Here is a 20,179-nt window from a genome sequence, read left to right as displayed (position 1 = left end):
CTTCTCCTTACCAAGGCTGGCCTGACTGCTGCAAGCCCTGAGCGCCTAATCAGCCCACGTAGAGAGCCCCTAATATGGCACTGAGACCCTAATATGGCAATATTTACTAGTGAGGATAGCCAGCCACCTGGTGGCAGGTTGATAACATTGAACCTCTCCCATCATCCTCTTGGGATAGACATATACTGGATATGGATTTGCATTCCCTGACCATGACGCATCTGCCAGAACTGAGGCAGGAGATAGATGGGCCCCAGGCTGAGCAGCTGGGGTTTGTCCCCTGTGGACAGATACTCCAAGTTGAAGAGGAGGAGGAGCTGAGCCCTGCCCAGATAAGAGACCACATATTTCTCATTCTTGAGGTCAAGGAGACCCTCCTGACTATACAAGAGCAGAAAGGCTCCTTGGAGGTCAAAAGGGAGTGACGTCAACCTACCCACAGGCCTCTTCACTAGAATCCATCTTGGCTAAGAGATGTGCGCACACAGGGGAGGACCCTGAGATAAAACAAATACGGACTCAGAACCAGGCAAAGCAAGTTGATTGGCCAAAGGAAACCCGGAAGAAATGCCCCATATAAGTGATTTAAACTACCACGAGGGCACGACTCTCTCTCTCTCTCTGAGGCCGCCTATGTGTCTATCCATACGTACTCTTTCCTCCTAATAAACACTTTGTTTCACTACTTCCCATTTCTTTGTGGAAATTCACTTTCTGCAAAGCCGTACAGGCCAGGGCCTTGTCACTGGCCACTGTTCCCTGGTGGTCTAGTGGCTAGGATTTGGTGCTCTCACTGCCGAGGCCTGACTTCAATCTTTGGCCGGGAACCAAAATCCTGCTTCATGCCACTGCAGGCCGAGGCCACCTGAGATCAGAACCATCATCCATTGATTCACAGAAGGCCTTATCCACCATCATGACATTGGGCATGGCATCACTTCTAACCAAGGTACTCTATTTCACAGCAAAAGAAGTACAGCAATGGACTCATGCCCACAGAATTGACTGGTCTTATAAGCAGATAAGGTAGGAGGGTTCATGAAGAAAGAGAGCCAGGCATGGCTTTCTTGACATAAGAGAAGCCATTTTTGGCCTAAGCCATTTTGTGATCTAAGCCTGCCCACAATGCTTGTCCTTGAACAGGTCTCCATAGTTAATGACCTTACCGGAAGTGAGGGAAATGCAGGAACAAAGGAAAAGCAGTCAAGAAACAATAGGTCAGTGATAAAACAGGGTCCCAGTTCCTCCTCAAGAGATAAACATAATAATATATCTTTGGGCTTCCCTGGTGGCGCAATGGTTAAGAATCCGCCTGCCAATGCAGGGGACACGAGTTCGAGCCCTGGTCCGGGAAGATCCCACATGCCGCGGAGCAACTAAGCCCGTGCGCCACAATTACTGAGCTTGCGCTCTAGAGCCCGCGAGCCACAACTACCGAGCCCATGTGCCACAACTACTGAAGCCCGCGTGCCTAGAGCCCGTGCTCCGCAACAAGAGAAGCCACCGCAATGAGAAGCCCACACACCGCAACGAAGAGTAGCCCCCGCTCGCCACAACTAGAGAAAGCCCACGCACAGCAACAAAGACCCAACGCAGCCAAAAATAAATAAATAAAATAAATAAATTAAAAAAATATATATATATATATTTGAGTTCTGCAGGAACTAAGGCTCTCACCCAGGTGGAGGATGGAATGATGACGTTGACCCTCCTGACTTCAGTCAACTAAAGCTTGGACTCTGTCAACTTCTGCCCCAATTCTATGCTGAATTCTCCTCTACTCAAGTCCTTTCATGAATATGCATGTACCCTTAGCTTAAAACTTCCCCAATCTTGCTGTTTGGGGAGACATTGCTTTGGGAAAGATCCCTGGTGTTCTCCTTACTTGCTGCAAGTAATAAATCATTCCTTCTCCCAATCTTTGGCTTGGTTGTGTCTTTTGGCTCAACACCCACCAAGAGGTGAACCCAGTTTTGGGGTAACAGTCTTATCACATATGCCATACCCAGTAGAGCTGACCTAGTGGAAAGGTAGAATGGCTTATTGAAGACTCAGTCATGGCAGTTGAGAGACAAATCCACGAAAGGATGTGGTTCTGTCTTATAGGATGTAGTACATGTTTTTAAAGGGGAGCAGAATTTGCCACCCCAAAATATGCCTCGTTGACATAAGGATTATCTTGAGCTAGTTATTTTTAAGAAACTACAGGACTTCCTTGGCGCAGTTGTTAAGAATCCTCCTGCCAATGCAGGGGACATGGGTTCGAGTCCTGGTCCAGGAAGATCCCACAAGCCGCAGAGCAACTAAGCCTGTGTGCCACAACTACTGAGCCTGCACTCTAGAGCCCGTGAGCCACAACTACTGAGCCCACATGCCACAACTACTGAAGCCCGGCGCCTAGAGCCCATGCTCCACAACAAGAGAAGCCACTGCAATGAGAAGCCCGGGCACCGCAGCAAAGAGTAGCCCCCGCTCACCACAATTAGAGAAAGCCCGTGCACAGCAACGAGGACCCAATGCAGCCAAAAATAAATAAGTAAATAAATAAATATATAAAATGGTAAAATATTAAAAAAAAAAAAGAAACTACAGACACAGGAGAAGCTCTGAAAACAGAATAAAATAAACCCTTTTGTAAGAGGCATTTACATTTGTAAGGAAAATCTCTGTTGTAAGCTTGTCTTCCTGGCTGTACCGGGAAGAGGAGAATGACTAAATCTCTAGAAACTCTTATCAATGTAGAAGGCATGGACTTAAAGCTACATAACAACCATCCCCTTGTTTACCATGCTTTTCCTTGGAACCTCCCATAACTGGCTCCATCCTCACCCTCAACATCTTCTTTTGTGTTTAGCTGGAGATGATATTTAAGGTGATGGCATGGGCCATTTCAGGGAGTTATTCAGTTTTCCTGGGTATCTCTCTTGTATACAGGAGGTATGCATGTTATTAAACTTCTGTTGGTGGTATTTTTTTTCTCCAGTTAATCTGTCTTTTTTTACAGGGTGGGGTGGGAGTGGGGGGGGTCTCAGCCAATAACATAGAAAGGGTAGAAGGAAAATTGCTGGGGGAACCACTAACTGAAACTACCCACCCTGGCCAGACAAGATAGTAGCCACTTGCATGAGTTACCTTGACAACAGGAGGTCCTGGTAAGGAACGTGGAACTAACAAGCTACCACCACCCGTTAGAATTCGGGAAAGGTCAAAAGGAGAGAGGAGATGCAAGCCCATATGTCCTACCAACCTCCCAGAATCCTTCTCGCTGGAATCCGTCTTGGCTGAGCGATGAGCGTACCACCAGGAAGGACCCTGAGTCAGAATGACTGGCCAGAGACAACCCGGAAACTAACCCCATTACCGTAGAACCCGAGACCGCAAGCCACATGGCAGAGCAGTTCTCCTGGGTTCTCTCACCCTGCTGCTCTCCACCCACGCACCCCTTCCCAATAAAGTCTCTTGCTTTGCCCACATGTATGTCTCCTCGGACAATTCATTTCTGAGTGTTAGACAAGAGCCCACTCTCAGGCCCTGGAAGGGGTCCCCCTTCCTGCAACAAAATTACTTTTCTTCCTCTACACTTTGAATCAGTACAAGACGCCATCTCTTCCACAGCCACAGGTCCAGAAATTGAGGGGTAAAAGGGGAAGAGGATCCTCTCACTCTTATACCTAATAATCCACCCCTAAAATCACTGCTTTCCTGTCCCAGCAACTTCATGATCTGCTGGCTTGGAGGTCTTAGTTCCCAGGGGGAGAATGCTTCTACCAGGAAGCACAACAATGTTTCCACTGAATTAGATGAGAGTGAATTGAACTGGTACCTGGCCACACTGTGTGATCCTTACACCACTAAACCAAAGGCAGAGGAAGGGGGCACTCTACTGGTTGAAGTGATTAATTCAGATTATCAAGAGGAAAACAGGTTGCTGGTACACAGTGGAGTCAAGAACTATGTCTGGAACCCAGGAGTTTCTCTGGAGTAACTCTCAGCATTTCCATGTCCAACGGCAAACATTAATGGAAAAATACAGCAACTCCCCAAAAACAGACAGGACTTTTGAGGACTCAGGACCTTCAAGAATGACGATATGGATCTCCCAGCTATGTATAGAACCTTGGCTTGCCTGTATCTTTCACCAAGTTCCTTGGCCACTCAACAAGCCATGCCCATGTGAAACGGAGAAGGACCCTATGGTACTTGCCCCACCCCATGTCCTCAGGCTGCATTTTGTCTGTGGAAAAACTTTAGCCAAAGAATAAGTTTAATCAGAGAAGTGAGAAAATGCAGAAACAAAGGAAAACAGTCAAAGGAGACCAAATAATAATAGTTTAGTCATTAAGCAAAGTCAAGGACCTTTAGTTCCTCCTTAAGGGCTATAGGTAATATTCTGAGCCATATCCCGTGAGCTGTCTTATACTGAAACCCTCACCAGGTGGAAGAAGTTAACTACGTGATGACCAGGCTGTAGCCATGACGTAAGCTGCCACAATTCCAAGAATTGGCCTCAAAGAAATGGAAACAAACCGACCCTGGAACTGAAGATTAACTGTACCTAAAACAATCGAGATAAGGCTGGTCAGACCACCGATGACCAATTTCAAGATGACTGTCAGAGGTGACTGTATTGTTTCTGCGTGTAGCCACCTTGTCTGTCTATAAAGGCTCTTGCCTCCTGATTGTCGGAGTTGGCCTTTGAACAGGCGTCCGCCCTCCCCGCCTCCAGTTGCGGGCCTCCGAAATAAAGCAAACTCTCCTTTCCTACCGACACTTGTCTCTCGACAATTGGCTTTCCAGCAGCGAGCAGCCGGACCTTGGTAACACATGGACCACCTTTTGTTACCAGGAAGAGCTAAATCAGACTCCATGTTGGATCTGTTTCTTTTATTTTAACCTTTGCTTCCCGTTGCTTTTGTTCACTAAAAGGATACTCTCTATACATAATGGCATGCCTTGGGGAACCCTGCCCCTCTGCCTGAATGTTAAACAAAAGTGCCTTTGTTCAGGGAAACATCCTGACCCTGTCCACTTGTGAATGGCTGCAAGAAAGAAGAAATTAACACATCCCTTCCCTGAGGCTGGCCATTCCAGGAGATATTTGCAAGACTTCTGGCCTTTTTACTTTACTTCCTCACCCCCTCCCCCTCTCTGTTCCATCAAAGAATCAAAGAAACTGGCATCCAAACCCCTATAAGATGGGTTTTTTTTGGAGATATTAGTCTCCCATCTTTTCCGTCTGCCGGCTTTCCAAATGAAGTCATGTTCCTTGCCTCAACACCTTGTCTCCCGATTTACTTGCCTGTGGTACGGCGAGCAGAGAGAGCTTGGACTCGGTAACACTCTGGTCAGCACCCTCTGGCAGGTGTCTCTACCACCAGCCGCATCCTCTCCCAAGAGGTGTTAATCTCAGCATTTGGTGGGGTGGGAGCCTGCTAAATCTAGTCCCTTCTGCGCTTACGCCTCCTCTGCCCTTGGGGTCACAGCTGCATTTTCATTCGCTACGACAATGCTGCTGAGGGTCTTTTATCACCTTTACCACCTTTTACTAGTTAAAAATCCTCTTTAATATTTAATAAGAAACTGGAAATGTTTGTTCCCTGTTCAAATACTGGTGAGGTTTCTGCCTCCTGTTTGGACTCTGAGTGCTACATCAATACAATAAATACAAACAACCACCTAAAATTAACCTGTTTCTTTATATTCTGCAACGCCTCCCATTTAACAGAACTCAGTGACTCACCCTTCCAGCCTGGAAATGCAATCCTTTACCCTTTCCAGCACCAAGCGGCTCCTTTTTACTACTCAGCTGCATTTTTCAATAAGCTTGACCACGTATGTTCTTTCCTTCCTTCCCACTTTAAGCAAAAGATCTGTGGTAGGTGGTAAATTATGAATGTGAGTAGGTTTTATGATAAATATATAATGTTACATGTCAATTATATCTCAAAGCTAGAAAAAAAAAATAGAGGTGCAAAAAAAAAAAAACCCACCCCAAATACATATATCTTCAGGATATGGTTTAGAAACTTGGAATAATGTTTTCAGCTATTCTGTCTGATGTCACAATATTATAGTAATACAGTATGATATTTTAAAACCAGGTTCAAGAATTTTATAGATACCTCCTCCAGGGTGTCTAGAAATAATATTAGTGCCTATTTACTCTGTTAAAGAGAAAACCACAGGCTCAAAATGGCATTACTTGTTCTAAAGCCCATGATACCAAATCTAGACTTAATACTGGACCTAACTGCAGTTTCAACCTTCCCCAGAAATGTAACCCTAATCAGCAGTCTGGAATTTTCTGGTCAGCACCAAGAAGATAATCTGTCATGGGGGTGTGGGGGGCTCTCCATTCCGCCCCCAGAGGAAGAAGAGGCAATCTGCATGATAAAACCCCTGCCTTTCCCTTTCCCGCAAAAGATAAACCCTAGCCTAAAAGCAATGCTTTCTTCTCTTTCACTAATAGCTCTTTTTCCTATAGAAACCTCCCATTTTGTACAACCCCCTTGGAGCACCCTTCTAATTGCTAGACAGAATGCTGCCCAATTCATGAATCAGCTAATTAAACCAATTAGATCATCAAATCTACTGGGTTGAATTTTTTTTTTTTTTTTAACTATTGAATGCGGACTTCCCTGGTGGTCCAGTGGTTAAGAATCCGCCTGCCAATGCAGGGGACACGCGTTCCAGCCCTGGTCCTGGAAGATCCCCCGCATGCTGCGGAGCAACTAAGCCTGCGAGCCACAACTACTGAGCCCGCGTGCTGCAACTACTGAAGCCGCATGCCTAGAGCCCATGCTCCGCAACAAGAGAAGCCACCACAATGAGAAGCCCGTATACCACAACAAAGAGTAGCCCCTTAACTGGTTTCCCTGTTTCTACCCATGTCCTCACTAGTCTGATATCAAAACAATTGCTAGAGTAATTCTGTTGAAAGGTAAACCAGATTATGTCATTCCTCTCCTCCAATCCCCTCATGTCTTCCCATCTGTGACAGTGTAATTTATAATAAAAATATATATATTTTGGTCTTCATCCGTGCTTCCTGCCTCACAGCAGCCCAAACCCTTGGAATTTCCTAAGCGACAAGCACAATGAGAGAATATTTCGTTATACTGATAACATTTGGTCTTCTGTCCTCAGTTCCTGAAATAGTGGGAAAAGGTGAACGGGGTGTCTTTGGCTATTCGTGAGAAGCCCCTTTCAACCACACCTGATTTTATGTGAATGAGGTGACTTTTGAAAAGCCCCTAAGGATGGGGGTGGTTGCCAGGGGAACCAACCATGATGAGAGGGTTAGAACTTTCCATCCCAACCCCCAATTCCACCTCTGGAGAGGGCTGGAGGTTGAATCAATCACAAAAAGTCAATGATTTGATCAATTCTGCCCATGCAATGAAGCCTTCATAAACATCCCTGAATTACACAGTTCAGAGAGCTTCCAGGTTGATGAACAAGAATGAACTCATGTGCCAGGAGGGTGGTGCACCCCAAACTCCACAGGGACAGAAGCTCTTGTGCTCCAGACCCTTCCAGACCTCGCCCTATGTATCTCTTCCTCTGGCTCTTCATTCATATCCTTTAATATTCTTTGTAATAAACCAGTAACCGAGTAGGTAAACTGGATTCTTGAGTCCTGTGAGCCACTCTAGCAAATCAACTGAACTTGAGGAACCTCTGAGTTATAGCTGGTTGTCAGAAGCACAGGTGACAAGCTGGACTTGCAATTGGCCTCTGAAGAGGGAGGACAGGGACAGTCTTGTGGGACTGAGCCCTTAACCTATGGAATCTGACACTATCTCCAGTTAAACTACAGGACACAAGAACAAAATAGTGGTTACCAGTAGGGAGAGGGAAAGAGGGAGGGGCAACACAGGGGTAGGGGATTAAGAGGTACAAACTATTAAGTAAGCTACAGGATATAATGTACAACATGGGGAATATAGCCAATATTTTATAAGAACTGTAAGAAGAGTATAACATTTAAAAATTGTGAATCACTATATTGTACACCTGTAACTTACATAATATTGTACAGCAACTATACTTCAATTAAAAATAAATAAATAAGCAAACTACAGGACACACCCAGTCAGTGTCTGCTGAGAATTGGAGAATTGCTTGGCGGTGTTGAAAAAACACATCTGACCACCTCATTCAAGGTCAGTGCTGAAGTCCTTACAAGGATCTAGGTCCCAGGCCATCCGGCACCATCCCCTTACCTCTGACCTCAGCTCCACTGCTCTCTCCTCTCCCCCTGCTCCAGACGCACCAGCCTCCTGGTGACACCCACGCCCACTCTCCTCTGCTTCCTGTCTTGCCTGGAACACTTTTTTCCCTGAGAGGGTTCCCCCTCCAGCCCGCAGGTCTTCCCCCCAGTCATCTCCAAGAAGCCTTCCTTGACCACAGTATCTAAAATTACAACCTCCTTCCCCACTCCACACACTATTTCTTCGGCTCTGTTTTCCCCTTAGCACTCACCACCACTTAACTTATTTATTATAGAGTCTGCTTGTTTATCGCTGGTTTCCTGACTAGAACTAAACTTCACAAAGGACGGGCTTATGTTGGTTTGTGGACCGCTGCTTCCTCACGGGCTGATTCTTCCCTCATTCCGGGACTGCAGTCAGTACTGAGCCTCTCCCGCTCACACCAGACACCTGAGCACCAGCACAGTCCCCCCGGCACTGCAGGTGAAGAGAAACTCACACGGGCATCAGTGGCTCCTTTGTTCACGCAGCAAGCACTAACTGAGCCCCTGGCACTGTCAGTCTGGCCGCTGAGCACCGCCAGTGCGTTTTGCTGGAGAAGCTCCCCACCACGGAATGCTGCGGAACCCAGGGCAGGAAGTCATTCCTCTCAGTCAACCACTAGAACAGGTGAGACACTGTGCCCACCGAGCTTACCGTCCGCTGCTGCCAATATGTGTTTTCACAACCACCAATCAACCAGGTTCGGATCTCTTTTAACAAACGCACCCACTTAATACAGTTGAGCGGGGGCAGCTGGTCTGGCGGCACCATTTCACTGCGTCGCCCCCCACCACTGGGTTCTGATCCCTTCTTTCCACTCGGGAGAGGCCTCAGTGGGCGGGGCTTGCCTCTCAGCCAGCCCACCGGGCACCACGAGGCCCTTGTCTTAGGGCCTCCACAGCAGCTAACCTAGTGCAGGCCACTTATGGATTTCAAAAGGTTTTTAGAAAGAAAAGTACCTTTTTTTTTTTCCCCCCGAGGAATATCAGCTCTACATTATCCAAATAACACTGGAGCACAGGGGGCAAAGAAGGATTATGAGATGGAAAAACTATAGAGAAGGGTCAATAACAGATAGTTATATTGGCAAACACTTCAGTGGTACTATGTACGCTATATGTATGGCATTCTTACAAACACCTTACTCAGATTAACTCACTGGATGTTCGCTATGAACTATTAAGGAGGCACTATGCGTCACCATCACCATCGCGGCTGCTTCCCCGATGAGATAACGAGGCACACAGAAGTCAGCTAACTCGCCCAACTCTGGGGCCCTGTAGCGTGTCATTAGGATTCGAACCCAGGCAGTCTGGCTCCAGAGTCCGTGCTTAGTGTACAGTAGTACATTTTAGAAATCAAAACAGCAGCACTGTGGCCTGGAGCCAGGAGCCCGCGGAGCGGTGGAGCGCGGGAAGGGGCGCGGCGCGCCGGGTTGACCTGCGGGAGGGGCAGGCAGCGCGGGCCGGGGCGCCGCAGCTCGCGCCGGTCACCTGGGGCTGAACTGGAATTGCTCAATAGTGGACTCGAGGTTCTCGATGATCTTCCAGCACTCCTCGGTCTCTGGTGCGTCGGCACAGCCCTCCATCGGAGCCGCGGAGGTGGCAGCTGGGCCGGGCGCCTCCCGCCGAGTCCAGGACCCGGCGTTCGTTGCCATGGCGACTCCCGGGGAACCGGCAGAGCGCCGGAATCCTGAGGGCGCGGGCGCCGCGGGCGGCCTGGAGACTGCCCGGGAGTCGACGCGCTGCCGCTTCCACGGCCCGCCTGGCTCACGGCTTCCTGCTCTCGGTTCGCACGGGCCAGGCCGCCGCTGACATGTCCCCAGGAGAGCCGGACTCCTGTAGATAACCCTGCGGCAGCCCACCACGCCCCGAACTCTCCGCGCCTTCTCCTGTGCTAAAGCTCTGAGCTCAGCCTCCTGCGAGGCCCGCGCACTAGGGGGCGTGGATGCCTGAGCTGTTCTCCTACGTCAACACCCCTCGCCTCGCGACGTTAGACGGAAGCTCGACGGCCCTCGCTTTCCTGACCTTCCTATGCTAAAGGTCAGCTTCCGGGAGGATGAAAAATAGTGCACCCATCTAATAACGATGCCCTTTGCATAATGAGCCTTGGGCTCTCAGAGCAATCCCATAATAAGAGGGAAGCAGGCAGCCTGATGAATTGCCTATACCTGCCAGTTGGCCACAAACGTAAGTGTTCGTGGACAAAAAATTTTTTTGCAGAGATTAATCAGGTTTACATTCCTATTTAATATAAAAGGTCAGAACTAACGCATCGTTTTAAGCTATATCGTGTTGTGTGGAATTCATTTTTACTGCTTCTACAATAGTAAGTTCCTTATAGTGAAACTGTTGCTAATCCTTTATTTTAAATTATGTACCACTCATTGACAATGATAGCAAACATCTATTCTGATATCATCAATATGTCATTGCCTGGTTATTTTTTTTTTTTTTTATAAATTTATTTATTTATTTTTGGCTGCATTGGGTCCTCGCTGCTGCGCGCGGGCTTTCTCTAGTTGTGGTGAGCGGGGGCTACTCTTCGTTGCGGTGCGCGGGCTTCTCATCATGGCGGCCTCTCTTGCTGCAGAGCACGGGCTCCAAGTGCGCAGGCTCAGCAGTTGTGGCACGCGGGCTCAGTAGTTGTGGCTCACGGGCTCTAGAGCACAGGCTCAGTAGTTGTGGCCCGCAGGCTTAGGTGCTCCGCGGCATGTGGGATCCTCCCGTACCAGGGCTCAAACCCGTGTTCCCTGCTTTGGCAGGCGGATTCTTAACCACTGCGCCACCAGGGAAGTCCCAATTGCCTGGTTTTAGAACTAAGTAATTTCAGTTTAGAACTAAGCATTTCAATCTGTTGTCTACAGGAAAACAAAATATTTTCTTCTCTCTCATAATAATTATGTAAAAAGAAGTTAGTTTGGTATTGGATGCTCAAAATACAAAGAATAAATCACTGTAGCATTATCACTACTCTATATTTAAAGACAAAGATGAAAAGTCCCAAATGCCAAACAAAATTCATAACCAGTGTCAACACAGTCTTCCGTGAAGATTCATTTTTCCTTCGGGAAGTTGAAGAAAGGAGAAAAAGAGCTACTTTTACTCTATGGTGGTTTTTATTTTCAAAATCTAACTTCTAAGTCTACGTAGGAAAATTTTACTATATAATGAAAAGAGTATTTTAAAAATATATGCATATGTAAGTGTAATATATGTATAAATTAAATTGTCTTAAGTGAATTTTTATTTTACCACAATGCATATGAAATTTTTTAAATGAGTAAAATTCCAAGTTAAAAAGCCTGATCCATTTTTAACCAGGCCAAGATAGTGAAAAGACTGACAAGCTGTTGGCTGTTTCACTAGTGCAATGCTAAATGAATATTTTGAAACTGAGGAGGGAGATCTCGCAGTAGATTTCATGAGTCATTGGTCAGCTCTGTGCAGTGTTTGTTGACCTATAGGGATTGCATAGTTACACCATCCCACAAAAACATGTACTGAACAAAACCTCTTTGTTTGCCCATGCTATATAGCATATCAAGGAGCTTCAGATTTCAGTGTCTAGGAGACCAAGTTATGATGATGATTGTTTTTTGAAACTATGAACTACATAACGCTTCTTATCAGTTACCTACATTTATCTCTCAGGTGTTCTGCCTTATAAAATTGTTCATTTCAGATCATATTCCCGCCTCCAATACTGTCACTGTCAGAGAATTTATTATACTAAATGCAGGCCTTTTGTATCACATGTTGAGTTCATTGATGGTTGTTAATGGAAAGCTTGTGAGCTCTGGATTAAACATTAAAAAAAAATGGTAGCTCTGAAACTTGTTTTAGTACATTGGGAAAGGTTTTTGTTTTTGTTTTTGTTTTAACATCTCCGAGCCTCTCTTTTCTCACCAGTATAAACTAGATAATCAACCTGTCTCTGGGTGGTTGGAAATAATCCATAAAGCAAGAAAAGCAGGCAGCGCATAAAACACACTGCAAGTCGAATGCTAACCAGGCCTTCAAAGAGTGTGTTCCTTCCTTCTAAACCACAGCCGAGGAATGTAGTATTTAAAGTTTTCCATTTTAAAAAAGTTGAATATTTCATAAGCGAAAATAATTTTTACTTGCTAAATTAATAGGACTAAGGCCCCAATTTTAAATTTTCAAGTGCTTCTCTGAAACATGTATAAATTTAATGTGTCCTTATATGAAAATATCACCTACCAATTATTAAAAATGTAAACATCTCAGATGAAATAGCATGAGGATTTGATTGAGTCAAGTGCTGGCTCTAAACATAGTAATTTATATATTGCAATTGGATATTATCAGTTCTAGAGTCTAGTAAAAGTAAAAGCCAAGAGGGTTTCAGTGAAGGTTTGTAATTTAAATTCTTTCTAGAGCATCATCCTGCATAAAGTGCTTATTTTTCTTTTATCATCAGCTGTAATCTAAGATTATGTGGTACAGGCTCTGTTATGTAAACTTGTTTTATGTCGTGCTTCATCCAGAACCAAAGTTCTTAAATAAAGAGTTGTAACAGGAAATAGCAAGGCCCTTAGCCAGGACAATATTATGCTACTAAATCCTTCATGGAAAAACTCCTGAGACTAGATCATTTTAATGTCTTAAATTTTGCTGCCATGAGATAACATGTCCACTCTTATAAAAATCCATCAGTAAGTGTTTGTTGTCTGGCTAAAGCTGAAAACCAAATGAGAAGCATGATAGGGAGTTTGGACAGGAGTAACTTTGATATGGAACTTAGATCTTAACTGCCAAATGCCCTTGATTGCTGTAGTAAAGGGTATCCTCTATTTAAAGCTAAGTTTAGAAGGGAAATCAGTAAAAATGTAAAAACAATGGTAGAGTTTAGCCATCTGCAGAAGTGAGTCTATCTGAGATGGGGATTCCCTGGCGGTCCAGTGGTTAGGACTCCCCGCTTCCACTGCAGGGGGCACGGGTTCCATCCCTGGTCGGGGAACTAAGATTCCCCCAAGCCAGATGGCGCGGGCAAAAAAAAAAAAGTGAGTTCAGGGGCTTCCCTGGTGGCTCAGTGGTTAAGAATCCGCCTGCCAATGCAGGGGACACGGGTTCAAGCCCTGGTCTGGGAAGATCCCACATGCCACGGAGCAACTAAGCCCTTGCACCACAACTACTGAGCCCACGCGCCACAACTACTGAAGCCCGGGCACCTAGAGCCCGTGCTCCGCAGCAAGAGAAGCCACCGCAATGAGAAGCCCACGCATTGCAACGAAGACCCAATGCAGTCAAAAATAAATTAATTAAATAAATTAAAAAAAAAAAAAAAAGAAGTGAGTCCATTTGAGAGAAGATTTATGAACCTGGGGCTGAAGGGAATTTGGGAAATCTCCAAGTCTGGTCATGTGACCACAGTGGATCTTCATGCCTGGGAGATAGGACATCTGTAACATGTCCACTGTAATATATAGTGAGGTGGTTCAGGAAAGGTAGAAGTCTGAATGGAGAGTAATAAAAAGGCAGTTACCGTATTTCATGTAATCTATCCAAAGGTGTTAAAAATGTGAATCTTAGAATCAGTGAAAGAAGGTATAGTAAGAATTTATCAAACAGAAATCTGTTCAGGGCGCTCCATTTCATCACATCATAGAGGGATCTAGTCTCATGAGATGTGGAACACTCATCAGGCTTTTCCATAACTTGGATAAAGTACCTGTATAGTACCATCTAGTTCTCTGTTCTTTCTCCAGTGTCACAAGGCAGCTTGCCAATAACTAATCCAGACTCACAGGTACATAGATTTCCAAGAAAGAATTGGTGTAAACAGCAAAAATGTGACTTTGGTTAGTGTGAGTATTCATCTATAGCCTGACCTAACGAACTGATAAAATACAGGATTTAGACCCGCCTTCACGAGGGCTAGATTCAGAGGCAAGGCTTTCCCCACAACAAACCTGCAAGTCAGCCTTTGCCTGGGCAGTCAGCCCAGCTCATTAACATCCTGTAACTGCAGTTTTAGGCATCCGTCGTTGTCCTTCAGCTTCAAACCCTATCTTGGAAAAGTGGTAGGAAAAAAATACAAATTTAGCAATTTTGAGAACTAGCAGAGAACAGGGGCATAGGAGAATACAGTAACATGAAACCCAGGTTGTTATTGTTACAATATATGTTTATTTACCTGGAAATACTTTAGTGTACACTGAGAGGTATTATGTACATGTGACATGGGTTATGCTATAACCAAGCATGTAACCAAGGTGCTGATCAGGGGCACACAATCCAGGGATGGTCCACCCACCGTGGCTTATAAGGACGCCCACACGACAGAAGGGACTACTTCAAGCTCTGCTGTTAACTGCTCTAAACCAACAAGCCACACTGTGCCAGTTAATATATGGCACGTCAGCAGTGGGTTTTTATTGAATGTAGTGGTCTCTTGACTATCACGGTAGATGTTAGAAGCAGGCGTGAACTGGTGAATTTAAAGATCTTCAAGCTATGTAAGTCAGCTAACATAGTTCATAAATCCTCCCACCCTTGCAGGAACAGTATGCAAGAACCTCAGGAAGGCTGTAACTTAAACCCTGAGGGATGGGGCTTGACCCCTTGCCTTCTGTCCAGCCTTTGCTGTATAGTTGCCCGATGCCCACTGAAAGGGCCTAGGAGCTTGCTTCTGGAAAGTTATCACATCTGCTTCAAGGGAACCATCCACACCTGGCAGTAGTCAGAACACCTGAAAGAACAGAAAGGTGGGACTTTGTGGACCTCTCTGAACAGGCTGCATAAACTGTTTGGGCCCTGCTTGCTAATGAGTGTTTTTTAATTTCTCTTTTGTTTGTTTGTTTGTTTTTGCTTTTGTTTTTGAATGTTTTTTAAATAAATGTCTGAGACTTGCTTTCATTATAAGCTGAGAGCAAGGTTGTGGGGAAATAGCTAACCTTGACCTTCATCAAACTCCTTTAAAGGATACAGCATTTATCTAAAGAAACCTAAGAATTGCATGTGACCAAATTAGGTCAGTTTTTTGGGAAGCCAGAGAAATCATAAAAACTTCCTTAATATGACTGATTTTGATGTATAAAATCTGTTTCTTATTCATCCTTGTATCCCCAGGACAACGCATGCCATCCACATAGTAGGTGTTCATTAAGTATTTATCAAGTGAATCAATGACTAACTCTGAATAAGTTTTTTAAAAAGGCCATTCCTAAAGAGTTGTGTACCTAGTAGTTGACACCAAGAGAACTAGGCAGGCAAATCCTGTTGGCTGCTTTCTAAAGGGTAGGCTGAGAGATTAATCCAAGATGCCAGTGCCTGATGGTTGCAGGAATTCATGTGCAACCAAGGGAGAAACAAGATATTTCAGGCCAGAGAGATCTTCATGTTTTGCTGCCTCCTTCACGAAAAAGGAAACCCCTTCTTTCTTCAATGTATAAGTGAGGAGAGGGAGAGGATTGCAAATGAGAACTTCCCATCAGGAAATTCTAGGGCTAGATTCAAGCCACCAATTGAAGAGACTGGCCCAGTAAGGAGACATGATATGTGTCTGTGACTGTTAGTTTTATGTGTCAATTTGGCTGGGCCATGGTGCCCAGATCCGTGGTCAGAGATTATTCCAGATATTTCTGTGGGGGGGTGGTTTTGGATGAGATTAACATTTAAATCGGTGGATTCTGAGTAAAGCCTATTATCCTCTGAAATGTGGGTGGGCCTCACCCAATCAGTTGAAGGCCCAACTAGAACAAAAGACTGTCCTCTACCTGAACAAGAGGGAATTCTGCAGCAGATGATCTTCGGGCTTGAACTTGGACATTGGCTCTTTCTTGAGTCTTCAGCCTGATGATCTTCAAATTAGAACAGTAGCATCAGCTCTCCTCTGGGTCTATAGCCTGTTGGTCCACCCTGCAGATTTTGGATTTGCCAGTCTCCATAATCATGTGAGTCAATTTCCTAAAATAAATCTATCTATATACTATATTATATACAATCATCCTATTGGTTCTATTTCTCTGGAGAACCCTAACAGAGTGACCAATGAAAAATTTACAAATTAATCAGAGGATACCATTATATTCTTTGTAGCACTTAATGCTGATAATTGTAAATGTGATGGTTAATTTTATATCAACTTGACTGGGCTAAGGGATGCCCAGAGAGCTGGTAAAACATTATTTCTGGGTGTGTCCATGAGGGTGCCTCCAGAAGAGATTAGCATTCGAATGGGTAGACTGAGTAAAGATCCCCCCTCACCAAGGTGGGCAGGCATTATCCAATCTGTTGAGAAACTGTATAGAACAAAAAGGTGGAGGAAGGGTGAATTTGCTCTCTGCTTGGGCTTGGACATCTATCTTCTCTCGTCCTCAGACATGGACGCTCTTGGCTCTCAGGCCCCCGGACTTAGACTGGCACTTAACTCCATCGGTTCCCAGTTCTTGGGCCTCCAGGTTTGGTACAGAACTATATCACCAGCCTTCTTGGTCCTCCAGTTTGGTCCTCCTGAATCTACAGTAGATGGTGGGACTTCTCAGCTTCCACAGTCACATGAGCCAATCCTTCATAATAAATCTTTCTCTATATCACTTATATCCCATTGTTTCTGTTTCTCTGGAGAACCCTGACCAATACAGTAAGTATACTAAAAGGACCGAGAAAAATAATTATTACAAGTCTAACATTTACTGAGTGCTGACAATGCCAGGAACTTTTCTAAGCACTCAACACACTACTCATTTAGTTGATTACTCGCAATTTAAAAAGGAGAAATGGAGACACCAAGAGGTGGATTTACTTGCCCAAGTTCACAGAGCTTGCAAGGGTAAGCTCTGTGCACTTGGGCTCTGAACACTGACGGTCACACTCCAGAGCCTACACACTTAATTGTTATGCTATATTGCTTCACCAAATTGTCATGAGGAACAAATTATTTAGTTCTTCCCATGATGTTAGTTTTGGCAAATGGCCTGAGAATTCTCTCTAAAGCTGTCAGGCCCATATTGGCAACTTAATTATGAATCTATGTTGCTAGGGCTGCTTTAGAGAATCAAATACATTAGCACACTGTCTACCAGACCCCACTTACTGGGAAAATTCACCTTTGTGCAATATTAGTGAGAATAAGAAATGAAGCAAAAAGATGTGTATCCTTAGAAGCTACAAAGTTCATGCTGAGGACCTATTTGCTTTACTCCTAGGAAAGCTTCTTAACCTCTTACTCAGACCCTATATATCCTAACCATCATGTACAATTCTAACAGTCTGATATCTGCTTTCTACCTCTACAGCCAATAAAAGCTGGGGGACGAGCTGCTGAAAATGATCAGGACATTGACAGCAATGAAAGGTAACGGCTGGCACAAAAAAGACTGTAAAAAATTCATAACAAAAATTCAGATCACATGGGAGGCTTAGGCCACTGTGAGTAACAAAGAGACTTATACTCATCACTGGCCCTGAGGCCATCACTGTAAAATAACTAAGGTTCATAATAATGACCACAAGTCACTGATTCTCCTTAATGCAACTATTTTAACACACTCTCTTTAAAAGGCCGGTGTGTGTATAAAACAGTTTAAAAAATATTGTCTCAATTCTACAAGTTATTCTAGCTTGATTCATTCTCTGAGATGATTTTCTATAAGCTGAAATTTCATTTTATTCCTTAAATGATAGGTAACATTTCTCTGTCATTGGCATGGGATTGCTTTGCAGTGTTGAAATGTCAGAGTTTTCAGAGCTGAAGGGACCTTAGAGCTGGTATACTTTAGTCCACTCACTCAAGGACATACAGGTAGTTAGGCCACAGCTACATCCAGGATTTCTTTATCCATTGGTCTGTCACAGGGTATCGGTGTATTAGGCTGTTATGCTACAGCAACAACCAATCCTAAATCTCAGTGACTCAATACAACAAAAGTTAATTCCTTATTCACACTACAAGTCCCACAGAGTTGGCAGGAAGTTCTGCTCCACACAACAACTTAGGGATCCAGCTGATAGAAGCTTTGTCTATCTGGAACACAAGGCCTCTTGAGTCATTTCACCAAGAAAAAGAAGGAGAAAGCGTCAGGCACCAGTTATTAAATACGTTGGCCCCTTCCACCCACTCCATTGATCAGAGAGAGTCACGGGGCTCCACCAATTGCAAAGGCAACTGAAAAGTCTATTCTTCCAAGTGCTCAGGAGGTAGAGGGGAACTGATGTTGGGGAGCACTAGTAATATCTACCAGGATTCCTTCCATCACATCACCCTTCTTAAGTAACTTTGCAAACAAGGTAGTGATGGAGATAATAGCAATGATGAAGATGATGATGGTGATGATGTTGATGATGATGATGGTAACATCTGATGTTTGCACAGGTCCTTAAGGTCCAGAAAATGCTTCTCTCATTTGCGTTATTATTATTATTCTTTTTTTAAAAAAACAAGCTTTGGCAAGTTTTATTAAAGAAAGATTGTGCATGATTTACTTTTCACCGGTCTGTTCTGGCATGCTTCTAATGATATCAGAATCACCTGGATCAATGATAGCCAGTGTGCATACTCTGTGGTATTTTCCACACGCTGTGCCCAATTCAATATTATTGCCAGTGTGGTGATGGACACCAGTTTTGGCCAACATGGCATAATACTCTATTTCAGATTTCCTCAAGGCTGGGCAGTCGTTGGCGAGGCTGACCAGTTTCGCTTTGCCTTGTCTGATCATTTTCAGAGTCTGCTTGTACCCCAGCGTGTACTTTCCACTTTTCGTAACGAGTTGGAGCCTAGAGTTGATCAACTCCAGTGACTTTTTCGAGCAGCTGCCAAGATGGCTGGGGAGCAAGAAAGCTCTCATTTACATTACTTTTTTTTTTGAAGATTTATTATTTATTTATTTATTTATTTAATTTATTTTTGGCTGCGTTGGTTCTTAGCTGTGGCTTGCCGGATCTTCGTTGAGGCACGCAGAATCTTTCGCCGCAGCGCACCGGCTTCTCTCTAGTTGTGGCACGTGTGTTCCAGAGTGCGTGGGTTTTGTAGTTTGTGGCACCGTGGGCTCTCTAAGTTGAGGTGCCCGAGCTCAGTGGTTGTGTCACCCGGGCTTAGTTGCCCTGCAGCCTCTGGGACCTTAGTTCCCCGACCAGGGATCGAACCTGCGTCTCCTGCCTTGGAAGGCGAATTCTTTACCACTGGACCACCAGGGAAGTCCCTCATTTACATTATTAATTCAACCGTGTGCAATAACATTCCTCTTTCATATGAGAGAATTGAGCTCAGAGAATGTTCAACTGAATGGAGTGATTGGCTTAGGATCACATCAATGAGTATCTAGGAGATGAAATGCTGAACGTTTAGTCACAGCTGAAGAGGAGGCCCTGAGGGGAAAGTAGGATAGGAGTTTAACCCAGGAAACGGCCAATATGAGAAACCCAGTCCCAGAATTCACTGCAAAGGAGCTTTGAAGCATAAGGGATGAAAGAAGGAAAGACAATAGTGGCGCTCGTTTCTAGTTGTGACTCCTTTACTTCTGACCACATACACCCTTTCTTTCACAACAAAACATGCCTGGCCTATAAGCAGAGACACTTAATATTTATTACACTAATAAAAAAGAAAGTAAAAAACCACATATCCCGAATAGCATGTATTAGGTGTTATGTAAGAACACTATTAGATTTGAAATATCACATCTGGCCTAGAAATTTAAGGCAACTCATTGCCTTCAACTCATTGAATCTAGACGTGACAAAACAAATTACAGTTGTGAAATAAATTGATCCCGCTTGAACTGTGGGAGAACTTAACAATCAGGCTTTTAGAAGCTGAGGTAGCCAAATGAGAACGGCAGACCCAACCCCACAATAAATATTTAGCTGTACGTTTAGCATTAAGTTTGGCACAGAATACAGAGGAGACGTCTGGTCTTCTGGAAACTTACACATTGATGAAGAAGACAAAACTAATAC

The 20,179-nt window shown here is 44.5% G+C and overlaps 2 protein-coding genes across 2 annotated transcripts in view; both read right to left on the bottom strand.

Moving 5' to 3' along the window:
* The window catches only part of C2H10orf67 (chromosome 2 C10orf67 homolog), a 114,595-nt gene extending 98,546 nt beyond the window's left edge, over positions 1-16,049 (bottom strand). The window contains 2 exon segments of the mRNA XM_036840214.1: positions 9,749-10,219; positions 15,997-16,049. Coding sequence (XP_036696109.1) covers positions 9,749-10,219; positions 15,997-16,049 — 524 coding nt within the window.
* Positions 16,050-18,654: 2,605 nt separating this feature from the next.
* LOC118888756 (60S ribosomal protein L30-like) lies at positions 18,655-19,068 on the bottom strand. The gene has a single exon (XM_036840169.1). The coding sequence runs from the start codon at positions 19,066-19,068 to the stop codon at positions 18,700-18,702; it is 369 nt and encodes a 122-aa protein (XP_036696064.1). The 3' UTR covers positions 18,655-18,699.
* Positions 19,069-20,179: the final 1,111 nt, after the last annotated feature.

Source organism: Balaenoptera musculus, chromosome 2 (assembly GCF_009873245.2).
Source record: "Balaenoptera musculus isolate JJ_BM4_2016_0621 chromosome 2, mBalMus1.pri.v3, whole genome shotgun sequence".
NCBI classification, from domain to species: Eukaryota; Metazoa; Chordata; class Mammalia; order Artiodactyla; family Balaenopteridae; genus Balaenoptera; species Balaenoptera musculus.
Note: the sequence above shows the minus strand (reverse complement) of the source record. Positions and strands in the feature narration are given on the sequence as shown.

Bases quoted from the DNA above. Each gene is read 5' to 3' on its own strand.
- LOC118888756 (XM_036840169.1), bottom strand. From the start codon at position 19,068: ATGAGAGCTTTCTTGCTCCCCAGCCATCTTGGCAGCTGCTCGAAAAAG.